The following is a 15,914-nucleotide window of genomic DNA, read 5'->3' as shown; positions in this document are numbered from 1 at the left end:
TGAATTTATGACTGTGTCTTAGAGTAAGAGACAGAATTGAAATTACTGCTGTGTGTTAGAGTATGTACCAGAGACTAAATTGAAATTACTACCTGTGTGTTAAAGTATGTACCAGAAACTGAATTGAAATTACTACGTGTGTGTTAGAGTATGTACCAGAAACTGAATTGAAATTACTACCTGTGTGTTAGAGTATGTACCAGAGACTGAAATGAAATTACTACCTGTGTGTTAAAGTATGTACCAGAAACTGAATTGAAATTACTACCTGTGTGTTAGAGTATGTACCAGAGACTGAATTGAAATTACTACCTGTGTGTTGAAGTATGTACCAGAAACTGAATTGAAATTACTACCTGTGTTGAAGTATGTACCAGAGACTGAATTGAAATTACTACCTGTGTGTTAGAGTATGTACCAGAGACTGAAATGAAATTACTACCTGTGTGTTAAAGCATGTACCAGAGACTGAATTGAAATTACTACCTGTGTGTTAAAGTATGTACCAGAGACTGAATTGAAATTATTACCTGTGTGTTAGAGTATGTACCAGAGACTGAAATGAAATTACTACCTGTGTGTTAAAGCATGTACCAGAGACTGAATTGAAATTACTACCTGTGTGTTAAAGTATGTACCAGAGACTGAATTGAAATTACTACCTGTGTGTTAAAGCATGTACCAGAGACTGAATTGAAATTACTACCTGTGTGTTAGAGTATGTACCAGAGACTAAAATGAAATTACTACCTGTGTGTTAGAGTATGTACCAGAGACTGAATTGAAATTACTACCTGTGTGTTAGAGTATGTACCAGAGACTAAATTGAAATTACTACCTGTGTGTTAGAGTATGTACCAGAGACTGAATTGAAATTACTACCTGTGTGTTAGAGTATGTACCAGAGACTGAATTGAAATTAATCCTTGACAACTTATAGTTGTGTTATCTTAGGGAGTTGTCGGTCATGACATCAAACATACCATAGATAGATTTGCCATTGAAATAAGTTCAAACAGTGCCTGATCTGAGGTCAATTTAACTCAATATTGACATTCTTATCAGATATACATCTGTGTCCCTTCAGCTTCAGATGACAATTAACTGAACTGAATTGCAGCCATATTGGTAATGAAAAGTCCTTTCACCCCATATTACAGATTGTAGTTCACAGATACTCTTTTTCTGTGTCTACACATACATTATCACATTTAAGCTTCCCTTTAAGACTTTGACCATGACCTTGACCCTCAATTACCAAAATTAAACAGTAATATAATTAGCCCCTTGAAGCCCCGGGGACATGCTATTACAATGGGCTCCATCCGTCTGTGTAGGTGTTCGTCTATGCAAGCAGACATGCAGTATTCAATTTCTTTCAAACCTAACAACGGTAACGTTATCATATGGTAAATTAATGGACATTAATATGTTTTTTAATATATATGGAAATTTTACCAAATGGCAGCCATATTTGAAATTCAAAAATAAATCAATATTTACTGCTAAACTCAAAATTGTAACAAATATAGAAACTCCATTCAAGTGTCTACCCCCATGTTATCAGATACAAACTATCTTTGGAGACTTTGACCTTCATGAGCAGATATGAAGATGACCATGGGCGTAATGATGGTCAGTGGCGATGCTATATCAGCTGGTCCTATTGCTTTCCCATTAGTCAAACTGTTCAAAGTTATCAGCTTGTGTAATAACCACGTGGTACAGAGCAAGGGCCGGAAATATGAAACTCATGCAATTGCTTTTTGATACTCAAATCACTTTTACTTTTTCGTGATTGGGTGGCTATATTTTTCTCAGGTGTGTAAGTGAACCTTAGAGAGTAGCAGCCAGTCATTAGTTTTTTGAATGCTTTGTTAGCACACTGCCCAGTCTTATCAATTACATACACTGACTCTGGCGTCATACAAGGTGGCCACTTCCTCTACTCAGTGCATAGATTAATATATTGAGTTCGACTTAGACACAAGCACACACACTTGCTTTAGATACTGATGAACAACAAAACTTTTACCAGAATTCCAATCTTAATGCGCAGCCACCTTGCTCTAGGTTGACAAATCAGACAGTCAGCACGAGATGGATATGGCAATAATGTTCATGTTATATTAGAATGTGTGTGTCGACTCTAAGGTGACTTAATTGTAAATCAGATAAGCAGATTTTATATGCCCCAAGACTGTATGCATGCAATGTTCACATTGGTGTGGTCTGCTTTTGGTAAAGTGTCACATGCAGTTCAGTTGGTTTGAGCCTATTTTCATGGAGTATATTAAACTGTAGTACATACATGGCAGTAATATGCCTCATGTCACAGGAGGATGAGTTGTACCTTTTGTGTTGTAAGGGATGGTAATACGTTTTAGTGATGTCCATCAATGTGTGTATGTATATGTATAATATTATGTGTGTGTGTGCATGATGTGTGTCGATCTGTCTGTCATTGTTTAAAGGTTGGCCCTTATGGCAGACGTATTCAGTTTACATCTGGTCTATTGATAAGTAATGAATGCATGCTATATTTAGCAGGTCAATGTGCGAAGATTTTGGCAAAAATATGATCAGTTCTCCTGGTATGTGTGTACCAAATATATTACAATTAGCCCAGTGCTTTTTCAGCTACAATGTATTTTAAGACAGACAGACAGATACACAGATATTCACGTTACTACTTTCAACTCAGTACGCTACCTCTTGGTAGAACATCTGTGACAGTTTGCTTTTTTGTATCTGATGTATTGTATATCAAGTTTTACTGTTTAGAGTGTGTAATGTCCACAGTTCTTGTGATCTATGGCCTAATTAAGGTCTACAGACCTAATATTGCCTAATAGTACATTTGCTGAATGTATATATTGTGAAAAGGAAAGAAAATAGTGTCTCCATCCACTTGTTGCAATGATTTAATATATTCAAAGGTCATATCCGTCTCTCCTACATATTGAAAAGAGTTTCTTGTCACTGGTTTGGTATTTACATATATATAAATTGCAATATCTAATGGACAGGACATTAATCATTAACTGTACAACACTTAAGTAATGGCATAGATACATAATCACCTGCACGAAATGTACTAAGTAATTATTTACCTGTGGTATTGATGCCAATTCAAGCTACCTGTCTCATTTATGCCATGAACCCTGGCAGCCATTAGTACAACATGCTTATCTTTCTCCCTTGGGGTTATTTGTTTGTACATAACTAAATACAAGTTGGGAGAAAGAGAATTAATAAGTTCAAGGTCAGTTTATTCCAGTACTATAGGCCTCAGCCCCATCGTACAAATCAATATACACTGTGTAATGATACAAAAATTGGAAAACATACAAATATTGCAAAGTGAACGAGTTACAATCTTGGTAACGCTGGTAATATTTCGTGTTTGTGGAACACTTTCAGTACATACATGATGCAGACAGTTTTGAAGCTATGACCTGATATTGTAATAGCAACAATTGGAATAAATTATATTTCCAAGGATTTACTCTCCATGTGGTGGTATATATTAAGTAACTCTGAATTCTTCCTAATGGGGATATACAAATAAAAGGTGATATTCCTCCTCGGCAATCAGTACATTATTAATACTAGTATTATTTATTTATTTATTTACAATGCATACATAATCTCTGTTGAACTGGAAGTTGAAGATGGCGACCAACTTCAATATTTAATTTGTGTGAGTAGAACAGTGAAAAGCTGATAAACAAACTTTGCAACTGTAATTTAAGTAATTAAGATAATTTTTCAGGTTTGAATTGTCCATATGGATGAGATTAGGTATATTTGGTATGTCACACAGACACTTTATTTGAGTGTCTACCCCCATATTATCAAATGCAAGCTATATTTGGAGACTTTGACCTTGACTTGGGTATCACAGACACATTCTAGTATTTACATATGATACATATGATTTGGAAAATTCTCTAAATCATTATTATCTTTGTATTCAATACTATAGTTTCGTGTTATATATATATATATATATATATATATATATATATATATATATATATATATATATATATATATATATATATATATATATATATATATAATTATCTATTATCTTTGTTTTTGTTGTTTCTGTATGTTTTTGACTCTAGCTAATGTATGTCTTACATAATTTCATGTCAAATAAAATATACTATACTATATACTATACTATGATTCAAGTTGTGAATACACTGACCTATATCCATCACTGTCATTGTAAGAATACCATTATAATATGCCACAGCAATTTGTGATTGACCCTGTCAAATGCTTAACAAAAATTATATTCAAATGACCTTCCTTCACAAAAATGTATTTTTGACGCAAGGAGTGAATATATTATCAATGGTTGAATAGCCCTTCAGAAACCAGCTTGTGTTTCAACCCAAACTCAGAAACCCATATTGAAAGACATAACATGCATACTGACAGTACAACTACTACTGCAAGTAATCGAATCGGAACACATTTCACTCCCTAGTTTAATACAACTAAGAATGGTGTTAGACAAGGTGATAATTTATTACCAACGCTATTTTTTTATATTTATTACAGACCTTGCTGTAGATCTTAATCTTTGAATGTCAGTGTGTAAAAGTAAATTATGAAAATGTTTGCAGTCTACTTGATCAGGTTGACAGATATACATACCTTGGACATGGTGTCATTCCTCAGGAGACATTTTAGAGACAGCAAATGTATACAGTATATAGCAAACAACAGCTAGGGTGGTTTCTAACCAAACCGTCTCCTGTAATTATTCTGTTATTAGAAAAAATTAGGATATTTGATTATTACTTGTTGAGGAAAAATAATGTTTTAGTGTTCCAGCTGCAAAGTTGTTAAGATTAATAAAAGTTTGCTTGTGGTTTTGTTACTTTCAGCCTTTTTTTTTTTTTTTTTTTTTTTAAGTAAATGATAAACCAGGACAAACAGAAACACGTCATCCAAACACACCATCCCATTACTCTCCTTATGTGAAGTATTTAAGGTGGTTTGTTAATTTGTTCAAATACTCAGGGATGAATAAATATCACCTGGATGGGATGAGTGCTGTTCACCTGTAATGACCTGCATATAGCTGCATGAATTCATGAGTTATCATGTTCAAAACAGTTAAAATCTACTCTCAGTGAGAAACCTTTGGAACCATGCAAGATAAGAGTATTTTTCATTAAGGATGGACTGATGACAGCAGCTAAAGAGGCATCACCATCCCTGACACCGGACAGAGATTTATAGTTTATCAGATACACTCGCTGCCCTACACTATACTTACAGTGTTTTGCATCAAAACTGCTGCTTATTACACTGAACTAATAGTAGTAATATAATACTATCAATCTTGTATATTAAACAATACTAATATGTTTTTATCTCATCAAATCCATGCAAAATAGTTTTATTAATATGCAGGCCTGTATATACATGTTTCTATATGAACAGACCCATACAAAATAGTTAAATATGCAGGCCTGTCGGTATACATGTTTCTCTCTCAATTTCCAGAACAATGTAAGTATGTATGCCACTCATGGTCCTTGTTTTTCTTCACAATGATAATATATTTTTACTATTACAGCATTTTTATTCAGTTTACATAATTGTATGTATGTGAGTCCTTTGTAGACTATTTCAAAAATAATTTTTTTTCAGGTCTACACATCCAATGGTCCAACAGTGATTATGCCAACTTGGTTTTATTCTCGTGATATATTCAACAGAATTGGTGGCTTCCATGAAGGAGGCAAGGTAATTCCTTCTTTCAGTGTTCATACCAGTGTCCAAATGTTAAAATCTTAAAAATACCCAATGCATTTAATTTGATTTTTTTTCTCCCACTGAAATGAACCAGAATGGTTATTATGCAACTTTTTGAAATAGACAACAAAATGATCTTTTAATTGAACCAATTATAAATTAAATTCAAAATTGCCACCAAACTCTGTGTTTAATAACTCTATGGGAAAGTAGAGTATGATTTTCTTGAAAACAAGAAGGGGAACAAGAAAATTCCTTTAATGATTAGGGAACAACCAGGAACATTCTTTCATATCACAGAGTTTTGTTTGATTTTAGTACAGTTTGGTCCCCAAGGTGCATTCACTCATATGACTGTTTTGGCAAGGGTAATACAATGTTTGAATTGTTTAACAAGCATCCAGCTGTATGTCGCCTAGGTAACACCTATATGTCACCTTACCAGCTGTATGTCCTATTTTACAGGGAGTTCCTGAGGATTTATTGTATTTCTTTGAACATTTACACCATGGTGGTGGAATCCACAGAGTAGATGAAAGTTTATTAATGTACCGCTATCACCCCGAGGCCATGACACATTCAATCCACTGGTAGGTATAGAAATAGTATGTCTATTATGAACAATATGTGTCTCACTGTCATTCCAAGGCCATGTCAAATTCAATTCACAGGTATAGTTCAAGTAGTACCGGTATGTCTATTATGAACAATAGGTGTCTCACTATCATGCCAATGCCATGTCAAATTCAATTCATAGGTAAAGAAATACAACGAAAATCATAAACCCTGAAACAAAACGTCATCTGGCTCGACAAAATCTCATTAACATTGCTACATGTTATTGTCTGGCTAGACAAAAATCTCACCAACAGCGCTTCGTCAGTTGTCTGGCGTGACAAACATCTTTACTAATATTGTTACACTTTCTTTGCATGAGCTACCATTATAGAGATCAACGTCAAATTCATATGTCCCTGCCTGGTAAACCTAAGGTTTGGCGCTTTCTTTGATATTTTTGAGACAGTCAATTGACTAAAATGTCTCAATTGTAGTTCAGCTCTTGTCATGTCAAACGATAATGTGGAAATATTAATTAGATTTTTGTTGAGCCAGATGAGAAGTTATTCAACATCAAAGAGATATTTTGTCTGGCCGGACAAAAACTGTGGCAATGTTAGTGAGAGTTTTGTCAAATTCAATTCACAGGTATAGAAATAGTATGTGTATTATGATAATAATCTTTATTTCAATACCTTAGGCCACCAGCTGAGAAAAAAAATAGTTTACATTTTGAGAGCCTCAATTAAAGAAAATAATTAAATCACAGAAAACATACATATGTAGATGTCATATGCACTTAGTCATTTTTTGTGGGTTTTTTTGTTGGATTGACTTTGCTGGTCCCTTTCTTTTTTGTAAAAAACTATAATACTTTGAGTTTGCAAAAGAGACACAAATTTGTATTAAGAAGGCATATTATAAAAGTAACAAGGTAAATGTTTAATTCTGAGGTCATGATAAAATGGACAAATTAAACAGAAATGATGTTCATCTTCTACATTGTTATTATTGCAATAAAGGTATGTATACTATGAACAGTTAATATTATACAGAATCAACAAACCTTTGTACAGTAATATTTAGATACGACATTGATAAAAATGAAAACCACATAAATTTGTCAAATTATTTCAGTTAATGATTTATGAAATATCAACAGACTGTATTGATTGTGACTTGTGTTGGATAAACTAATCCATGGTGCACAGGTATGCTGAATATCCCACAGTTCTCTCTGATATTGTATGTATGTTCAGGCATATCTGTTTCAATTCAGGCAATTCTCACCAATTTTTTTCTTACTTCCATTGCAAATATTCTGAATGGCTATTGAGATGGTTTGAAAAATCTATAAAATATATTGCTTTCACATTCCGTCGACTCATAGATATCTGTATTTATGAAAAATTAATCAGTATTTGCAAACTCATCAATAACAATTCTACAGTTTGAAAATTTCAAACAAAATCGTGTACACTGGCGAGATTTGCCTGAAATGAAAGGCTATAAGTCTAAGTGTACAAATCAGAGAGAATTTTATGTTATTCAGCTTTAAGGGTGACCCTAATATCTGTTGTTTCTCATTTTAACCCAACCAACCCAAATTTCCAGATCCAACATTTAAATATTTATTTTTGTCCACCTTTAATATATTTTGCGGAACAAATCCCTCACTGGTAAGAATAAGCAAGCATCCATAATGCATATAAAGATGAACCAAGAATAAGTCTGAAGAGTTTGTAAGTGTGATTATGAAGGAATAATGTAATTAGCCTATGTACCAACATAGAAGAGTGCATTCTTCAGGGGTGGGGGGACTTGGTGTTGTATACACACACTGTCCTTTGACAATAAATAAACCTCATATTGGATAAAGAACATATGTGGTTTGAAAGGGGGGGGGGGGGTTAAGGAGACCAATAAAATGGAGGCACCCTCCGTTAAAAGAAGGGAAAGAAGATGTCATAACTTGGTTGTGGTATACAACACTATTTTTAGTAAAATTGCTTGATGGTTCTCGGGTCATGAGTTTGCCTGAAAAAGTGTCTTGATAAGGATGTGAAACTGTTGTCATGGAAAATTACAGCAAGTCGAGTAGGATAGATGAAATTAATCCATTAGTAACCTAAGCTTTGAAAAAATAAGCTAGCACTTTTACCCCACCTGTTTATCAACAGGTGAAATAATTAAAAAATATGGTATGTGAAATTAATAGAATGATATTAAAGTATAGAATGATACTGGTAGAAATATTGCAAACGTTTCATTCCAAACAATATTTATAATGCTATATTTTGCAGCATCAAGTTACAAATCACTAATTCTATTATGTCTCCTTTACGTTGTCTTTAGTGACACAATATGGGATGTTAGAGTAGCAAAAATTCAAGAAAAAGTCATCGTTAAATGGTCCTCTTTCACGATATGGAATGCTGGCAAACAAGGCAGGAAATTCTATAGGGCCCTTACTCAAGAAAATAAGAAAAAGGTATGTTTATTACTCATTGATTTACATCATTGCAGTCAATAAAATGTATGACGTAGTTTCCCTATTATATTATGTTGTATAACATAATTACAAAAATATTGATTTTGTATGAGAAGACTATTTACAGAGGCATATTTTACCAAATTTTTGTAATTATGAAGAATCCAGGTTAGAATAGCCTCTATTCTCTTTATCGAAATATAACATCTATATATTTGGTAGAAAGAAATTCAGAGTTGCGTGGCATGTACACTTTGCATCATACATGTACATGTAAGGAGCCCCCTTCATTATTAAAGTATAGTGCATATACCTTGATCAAATCATATGTCAGTGTAAACACCCTTTGATATACCAATACCTTGGATATATCCATTGCATCATATATGTAAATATCCCCTTGGGTATACCAACATTGTATGTATCTCTTATTAACTTGTCATGTATATATCCCCTTGGTTATACCTACATTGTTTGTATCTCTTATTAACTTGTCATGTAAATATCCCCTTGGGTATACCTACTTTTCATACATCTGCTATTAACTTGTCATGTAAATATCCCCTTGGATATATCTACATTGTATGTATCTCTTATTAACTTGTCATGTAAATATCCCCTTGGTTATACCTACATTGCATATATCCATTTAATCATTTATGTAGCACCCCCTTGGGTATAATACCTGTAAGTATATTGCATATAGCCACTACTAAACCCATTATGTTCAGTACCCCTTACACCTATAAGTTATGGTACATGTACCCATTACATCATTATGTGTATAAAAGTACTCCTTTGAGTCAAATGACTTTTTGAAGTACCCATGAACTATGTTGATTTCCAACAGGTGAAGGCATTTTGTGATGTGGATGATAAAAAAATTAGCAAAGGTTACTATACATTTGAAGAAAGTGTGGTAAGTTTGTGTACCTAGTATTTCACAGTATACATAAGAAGATTTAATAAGCAAAATCATAATCTGTGGCCATAGTTTCCATGTTCGATGTACTTAAGAATTGTGAATGTATAGAGATGGCATGTACTGGAATTATGGTGACCGTGTCATGTTTGATGTATTTTACAACTGATGAAATATGTATTACAGATGGCATATACTGAATGGTAGATATGATTATGACAAATCTGTGGTACTAATGGCTATCACAATATGGTGACAATATGAAATAACTAAAGCTCATCAAACATTTGTGTCTATAATGAATGAATGGACATTCAAATAACTGTAATGCTAAAAGGTATCCAGTACCTAAATGTGTGTGTTTTAGTCATACATGCCATACGAAGGTTACAGGCGCTAGTTGTGCCCTACTATGAATTGATATTCATATTGTGCTTGTACTGTATGTAGTGAAATGATAATCAATATGTTATAATGTAGTCTTATTGTTACATGTACATGACATTCAATTATTTATTTCAGGAAACTCCAAAACCTAAAGTTCCTATAGTTCATTTCACTGCAGCAGCAAAACCATTCATCATATGTGTAAAATTGGTAAGTTCAGCTGCACTAAAATAGTTACTGTAGGTGTTAAAATCTGCTGGTATGTGAGCAAAAAAAATTAATCAGATTGAACCCATTTAATAAAGATGACACAACCCAATATTTTTCTTCGTTCAGCCAAGGAAAATACGAGTGACCTAGGGGGCCTTTGTCATTATGAGTTGCTATAGACAAGTAGTGACAACGAGTATTTTCTGGATGAATGAAAAGCATAACATAATTATACCATTGCCAGTAATAGCGAAGAAAAATTGAGGAAAGTAATGGCAATTTTGAACTTTCTGACACAGCAAAATCAATCATTATGACTGTTTTAATATTTAGAGAGATACCTGTCTGCTGATGCATGTATATTGTTAAACCAATTAAGAAATTAATATTCTCACAAAAAAAGAATAGCCATCGATAAGCGGGTAGTAGGTCTAACTAATCATTGTGAGTTATTTTGTTGAGAATTGACAAAGAAAATGCATGACATGAATTGCATTTTGAATAATGTTCAACCATTGAATAATATATTTCTACTATCTCCCATGATGCAATAGCCCATAGCCAAGATACCCTATAAATGCACAAGATCAACTTGACGTTTCTCTGAAATTGCAAATAATTGTAGGTGATGTAAAATAATGAAATTACTTTCCAGCACCCATATTTTATGAATTTGTTTATATTTCCTGGAGTGCCATTCCCCTTTTTAAAACAATCTAGACGTCTTATGAACGTATAAATAGTAAGAGCTAACTACAGTATATTGCAGCATGCTAGCAATGGACATCATCAGACAAATTGAAAGAGGACTATGGCACAGTGTCGAAATGACGAGACATAATTTTTGGAATGTGGCAAAATTTAGCTATTTAGTGCATGGATCTTGTCCAAAATTTCATTGGCTCTGGTGTTAACTGTAAGTTACAAAAAGTGTGTTTAAAATCATGTTCCAATCAGCTCTGTAGTTCTTGAGTTTAATTATATATATACAGTCACATAGATGGACACACTTAGAGAATCGATCCACTCACTACATTTACCATTAAAAATGCACATTTTGTCTCATATCCACAAAAGTTTGATAGACAGATGCCACTCAAATGTCCATCTAGAACTATGTACAGTCAATGCATATTGGTCAATTAACATCCCAAGATGTTATGAGTATACATTGCTATGTATGATATTATGAACTTGCCACTGAATTGTAAAAGCATATTTCACAGTCATTAAATAGTTTTGAGTGTTATGTCTTTGAACACAGAAGATTTGTTGATCCTGTTTTCCCAGCTTTCTAGTTTCATACAAAACAAATAACCCCTGTACCGGGTACAAAGAGCATTTAGAAATATATGATTCATGTAGTCCATATCCTTACCATTTTAATGTCAGAAAACACCAGTTGAACTAGTCCAACTAATGTGTATCTTGCCTTAAATAAATAATTTCATAACATATGTTATGTGAATATATTTACTACAGGTGGTACTCATAATAAGATATTCTCATATTTGTTCAGCCAAAGAAAATACAAGTGAGCTAAGCAACTCGCCTTAGGTCACAACTATTTTCCAGCTGAATGAAGAAAAATATTGGGGAATAATGTAATTATACCATTGCCAGTAATATTTTTTAAAATTGGGGAAAGTGATGGCAATTTTGAGTGTTTTGACTCATATTTTGAACACAGCAGAACCAGTGACGTAGACATGTGTTGTCATGACATAGAATGACCAGAGTATATATTCTATATTTTTTGTTGAACCTCGTTCCATGGTATAATTATATATAATCCCACAAAATCAATGTTAGTTTTACGTCATATGCTCCCAGTATGATTCTGCGGACTAACATAAATTCGAACCGGTAGGCCAGAATTTGTAGTCCGCGCAATCATACGAGAAGCATTATGACGTAAAACTAACATTGATTTCGTGGGATTATATATTTATCACATAATTTATAACTTTTCCACATACTTTTCTACAATTGAATCACATTTTACGAATACTGCATCGTTTCATCGCACATTATTCTTCATCAGGCATTAAAAAATGGCGTCTGATGACTATGCAAATTACAAAAAACTCACAACAGGTCATGCATTTACATGTGATTAGCTGTCGGATGCCATTTTTTGATGCGCGATGAAGAATAAAGTGTGATGAAACGATGCAGTATTGATAAAATTTGATTCAAAATTGTAGAAAAATATGTGGAAAAACTTATAAATTATGTGATAATAGCTAATAAATACAAAGTACCTTTCATTTGCTCTGTAAAATACACAGTTTTATGATTTTTTTGCCATTCTCTTTATAGGACCTTACTGGTGGGAATTTTGAAGCCAACTTAGCTTCATTGAATCTTGAGGAGGGATTGGACTACTATCACTTCAACTAGATCTGATCCAATCATGTCATTCACACAATCCTCAATTTTCTTTTTCAAAATGTCATGTCAAAGTTTGCCTTTATGGATATCATGAAAACAGTCAACAAAACACAACACTTTGATACTTTAATGATTGAACTGAGATGTTAACAACAAAATCAGTCAACATGCAATGAAAACAACTTCAAATTCTAAGGGCATTTGAAAACCCAGGTGTAATGGTTTTCTCTCCATTTTTATGTATTTGTCCAATAAGGAGTAGAATAGAAATAGAAATTACAATGTCATTTGACTGGACCTTTCCTTTAAAAATTGTGATTTTTGGGTCCGTTTTGATTTGATTTGATTTATCATGTATGCAGCTGCCAAAAAATTGTTCACCTATAGGTGATTTAATACTGTTCAGGGTGTAAGACATTATGAGTAAAGTTATTGTATCTAATAAAATGTTTTTAAAAGTATGTTCAGTTACAGCTAGTGCAGCTTTAACACATTGAATCAACTATTCGATATATGAAACATTGATATATTCATTTCATATATGAAAGAAGATTTATGCGGACAATACTCCGGCACGTACTCGATCTCCTTTATACCATTGTTAATTTTCTATTGGAATGTGTGATATTTGCAAATACATGTCCACCATGATACCATTATCAGAAGAAATGAATGCATTCATAGGTTAATTTTTCACCTCTCACTCTGTTCTGTGAACACAGTTGTTCATTTGAACAGTAACAAATGTTATCATGTCCATACCATCACATGATGATGCTAGCCCATCAGTAGAAAAAATATATACTTAAAATGTGTCAGCTGTGCTAATTTTCCGATAAAGTGTTATTAGAATGCGAATTAATAGGCTCTTCCTCTCTAAAGACTTAAATGTATTCAAACTCACAAAAACATACAATGTATGCAATACGATACATCTAGTTACATCATGTACGTGGTGTTGGCTCCAAGATCATGTTGAAATTAATTCATTGCACATCAAAAGCACACATCAACAAAAAACCACAAGTACTAGGAAAAATGTACTAGACATACGATTTTACCAACAGTCTCGAGTAGGAGAATAAATAGTCCGTGAATAGCTGTTTACATGTGTCGAAAACATTCCTCCCATTCAGCAGTTTTCACTACAATCAAACAAAGAGAGACAGTAATCATTCAGTCCTTCACAGGTCGCCCACTGACTTCCCATGACGTTTTGTTCTTGAACAAGCAATTGTCACTTCATTTAGCAAAGCGATTTTCAAACATATGGCATTGGCATATCTTAGTTGTGCGAATTGTCCTGTGTCATAAGTAAATAGTGGAACTGCACAAAATGCAACGATTTGCCGATATGAGTATCTGCCATCTTTTTCGTTTTTCATGTGCAGTAATTTGAAAGTGCCTGTGCACTCTTGCCAAGCAATGGTGAAACGTTTTTGTTTTTTGCACTTGAACGCATTCGCACAAATGTACGTACAAGAACAAATATTCTTATTTTTTGGTAGTTTTATATTCAGTACATTAGGCCACCGGCCCCCTTGTACAATATAGAAATAGATATAAAAATAACAATATGTATACATAAAACAATCAGAATACTAAGAACGTTATAAGCGAATTTAACATCACAGAAGCTGAACTAAATGTTTCAGATGTTTATAATCATAAACATCACAGAAGCTGAATTAAATGTTTCTGGTACGGTGATCTTGTCCATTAATTTAAAACTATCTTGTCTGGTAGTAGATGACAGGTGAAAGTGAAGGGTAACAAAATAATATGGAGCAATAAATTTACATCTAATATCTTTAAATACAGGACAAACTAGACAGAAATGAAACTCATCTTCGACAAGATTAATGTTGACATATACGTTTGTTTCTTGGCAACTTGAAATTTCGTCCACTCTCAATTACGGAGATTGTGGTCAGAGACAGGAAATTTGCTAAGTGCTCTCCTGAGAAATTCAGTGTCAATAACGGAGATTTGTAAAGATGGTCGGTATGTAGTTTGGGTGAAAAATCTATATCTGTATGCCAACTTTGGTTGTCAGTGTCAAATAACCTTTGCTTAAATTCAAAAAAGAATTTACATTCTCATGACCAACACTTTGTTCAGTCTAGGCAATCCCAAAACCAAATTTAAACAGTAAATGTTTAACTTTATATGCCCATTTATAGTCTTTATCAGCCATCTCTAGTTGGTTATTGTAACACTGCTTCACATACGTTGTATTCTCACTCCTTAAGAGTTTGAGCCAATACTTAATAATACGAAGAAACCCAAGTGATGACAACTTCTGTATCCCAAGTTTACTTGTATTCCTACTAACTGTAAGAATGTATTTACAATAGGAAGAATAGACCTTTTAATGTCGTGGAATCGCCATATCTCACTGCCATGCATCAGAATAGGGAGAATATTACTATCAAAAATGTTCATACCAATGTTAATATTAGTAATTTTTTATTGGTTTTGTGACTTTTTAACATTAGAAATACCCTTTTCTCCTGGTTCGGCAGATATTCCTGTACTTTGGACCAAAGTCCTGAACTTGAGAATGTTATGCCAACGTAGTTAAAATGAGATACTCAGTGTTTCAATACATTGACCGTCACAATATCACTTTTCATAATGTCTTGCTTTGCCTCCATTTCTTGACACAACAATTTTCCTTTTTGATGCCTTCACCTTCAACTTCAATTTCTTAATTTGGATTACTAGGAAAGTTGCAAAGTTTGCTTAGCTGCCTTGGTAGGCCAATTCTAGAGTCACTTTTGACAAATCATCAACAAAAAACAAATGCAATAGTTTTAATGAATCTGCATGAATGTCATTATATATACCACTCTGTAATGTTTCGCCAATATCACGAATAAATAAGACAAACAAACTTGATACATGTTGAACACCACTTGTACATTTAAAATTTCTGTATTATTTGTACACCCAGCTGTTAAACACATATCTTGATGTACTAGGTAAATGTGTACACCCAGCTGTTCAAACGCATACCTTGATGTACTAGCTATATTTGTACACCTTAGTTTAACCTTCCTGGTTAAACACATATCTTGATGTACTAGCTATGTATTTGTACACCCAGCTGTTTAAACACATACCTTGATGTACTAGCTGTATTTGTACACCTTATTGTTTAAACAC

The 15,914-nt window shown here is 33.4% G+C and overlaps 1 protein-coding gene across 1 annotated transcript in view; it reads left to right on the top strand.

The window, feature by feature from the left end:
* LOC144434999 (queuosine-tRNA galactosyltransferase-like) overlaps positions 1-12,755 on the top strand; it is a 73,554-nt gene extending 60,799 nt beyond the window's left edge. Inside the window, exons 7-12 of the mRNA XM_078123531.1 lie at positions 5,680-5,775; positions 6,250-6,374; positions 8,698-8,833; positions 9,684-9,752; positions 10,278-10,352; positions 12,675-12,755. Of these exons, the coding sequence (XP_077979657.1) occupies positions 5,680-5,775; positions 6,250-6,374; positions 8,698-8,833; positions 9,684-9,752; positions 10,278-10,352; positions 12,675-12,755 (582 nt within the window). The remainder of the gene's footprint in view (positions 1-5,679; positions 5,776-6,249; positions 6,375-8,697; positions 8,834-9,683; positions 9,753-10,277; positions 10,353-12,674) is intronic.
* Positions 12,756-15,914: the final 3,159 nt, after the last annotated feature.

Source organism: Glandiceps talaboti, chromosome 5 (genome assembly GCF_964340395.1).
Source record: "Glandiceps talaboti chromosome 5, keGlaTala1.1, whole genome shotgun sequence".
In the NCBI taxonomy this organism is placed as follows: Eukaryota; Metazoa; Hemichordata; class Enteropneusta; family Spengelidae; genus Glandiceps; species Glandiceps talaboti.
This window is presented reverse-complemented; position numbering and strand designations above follow the sequence as displayed.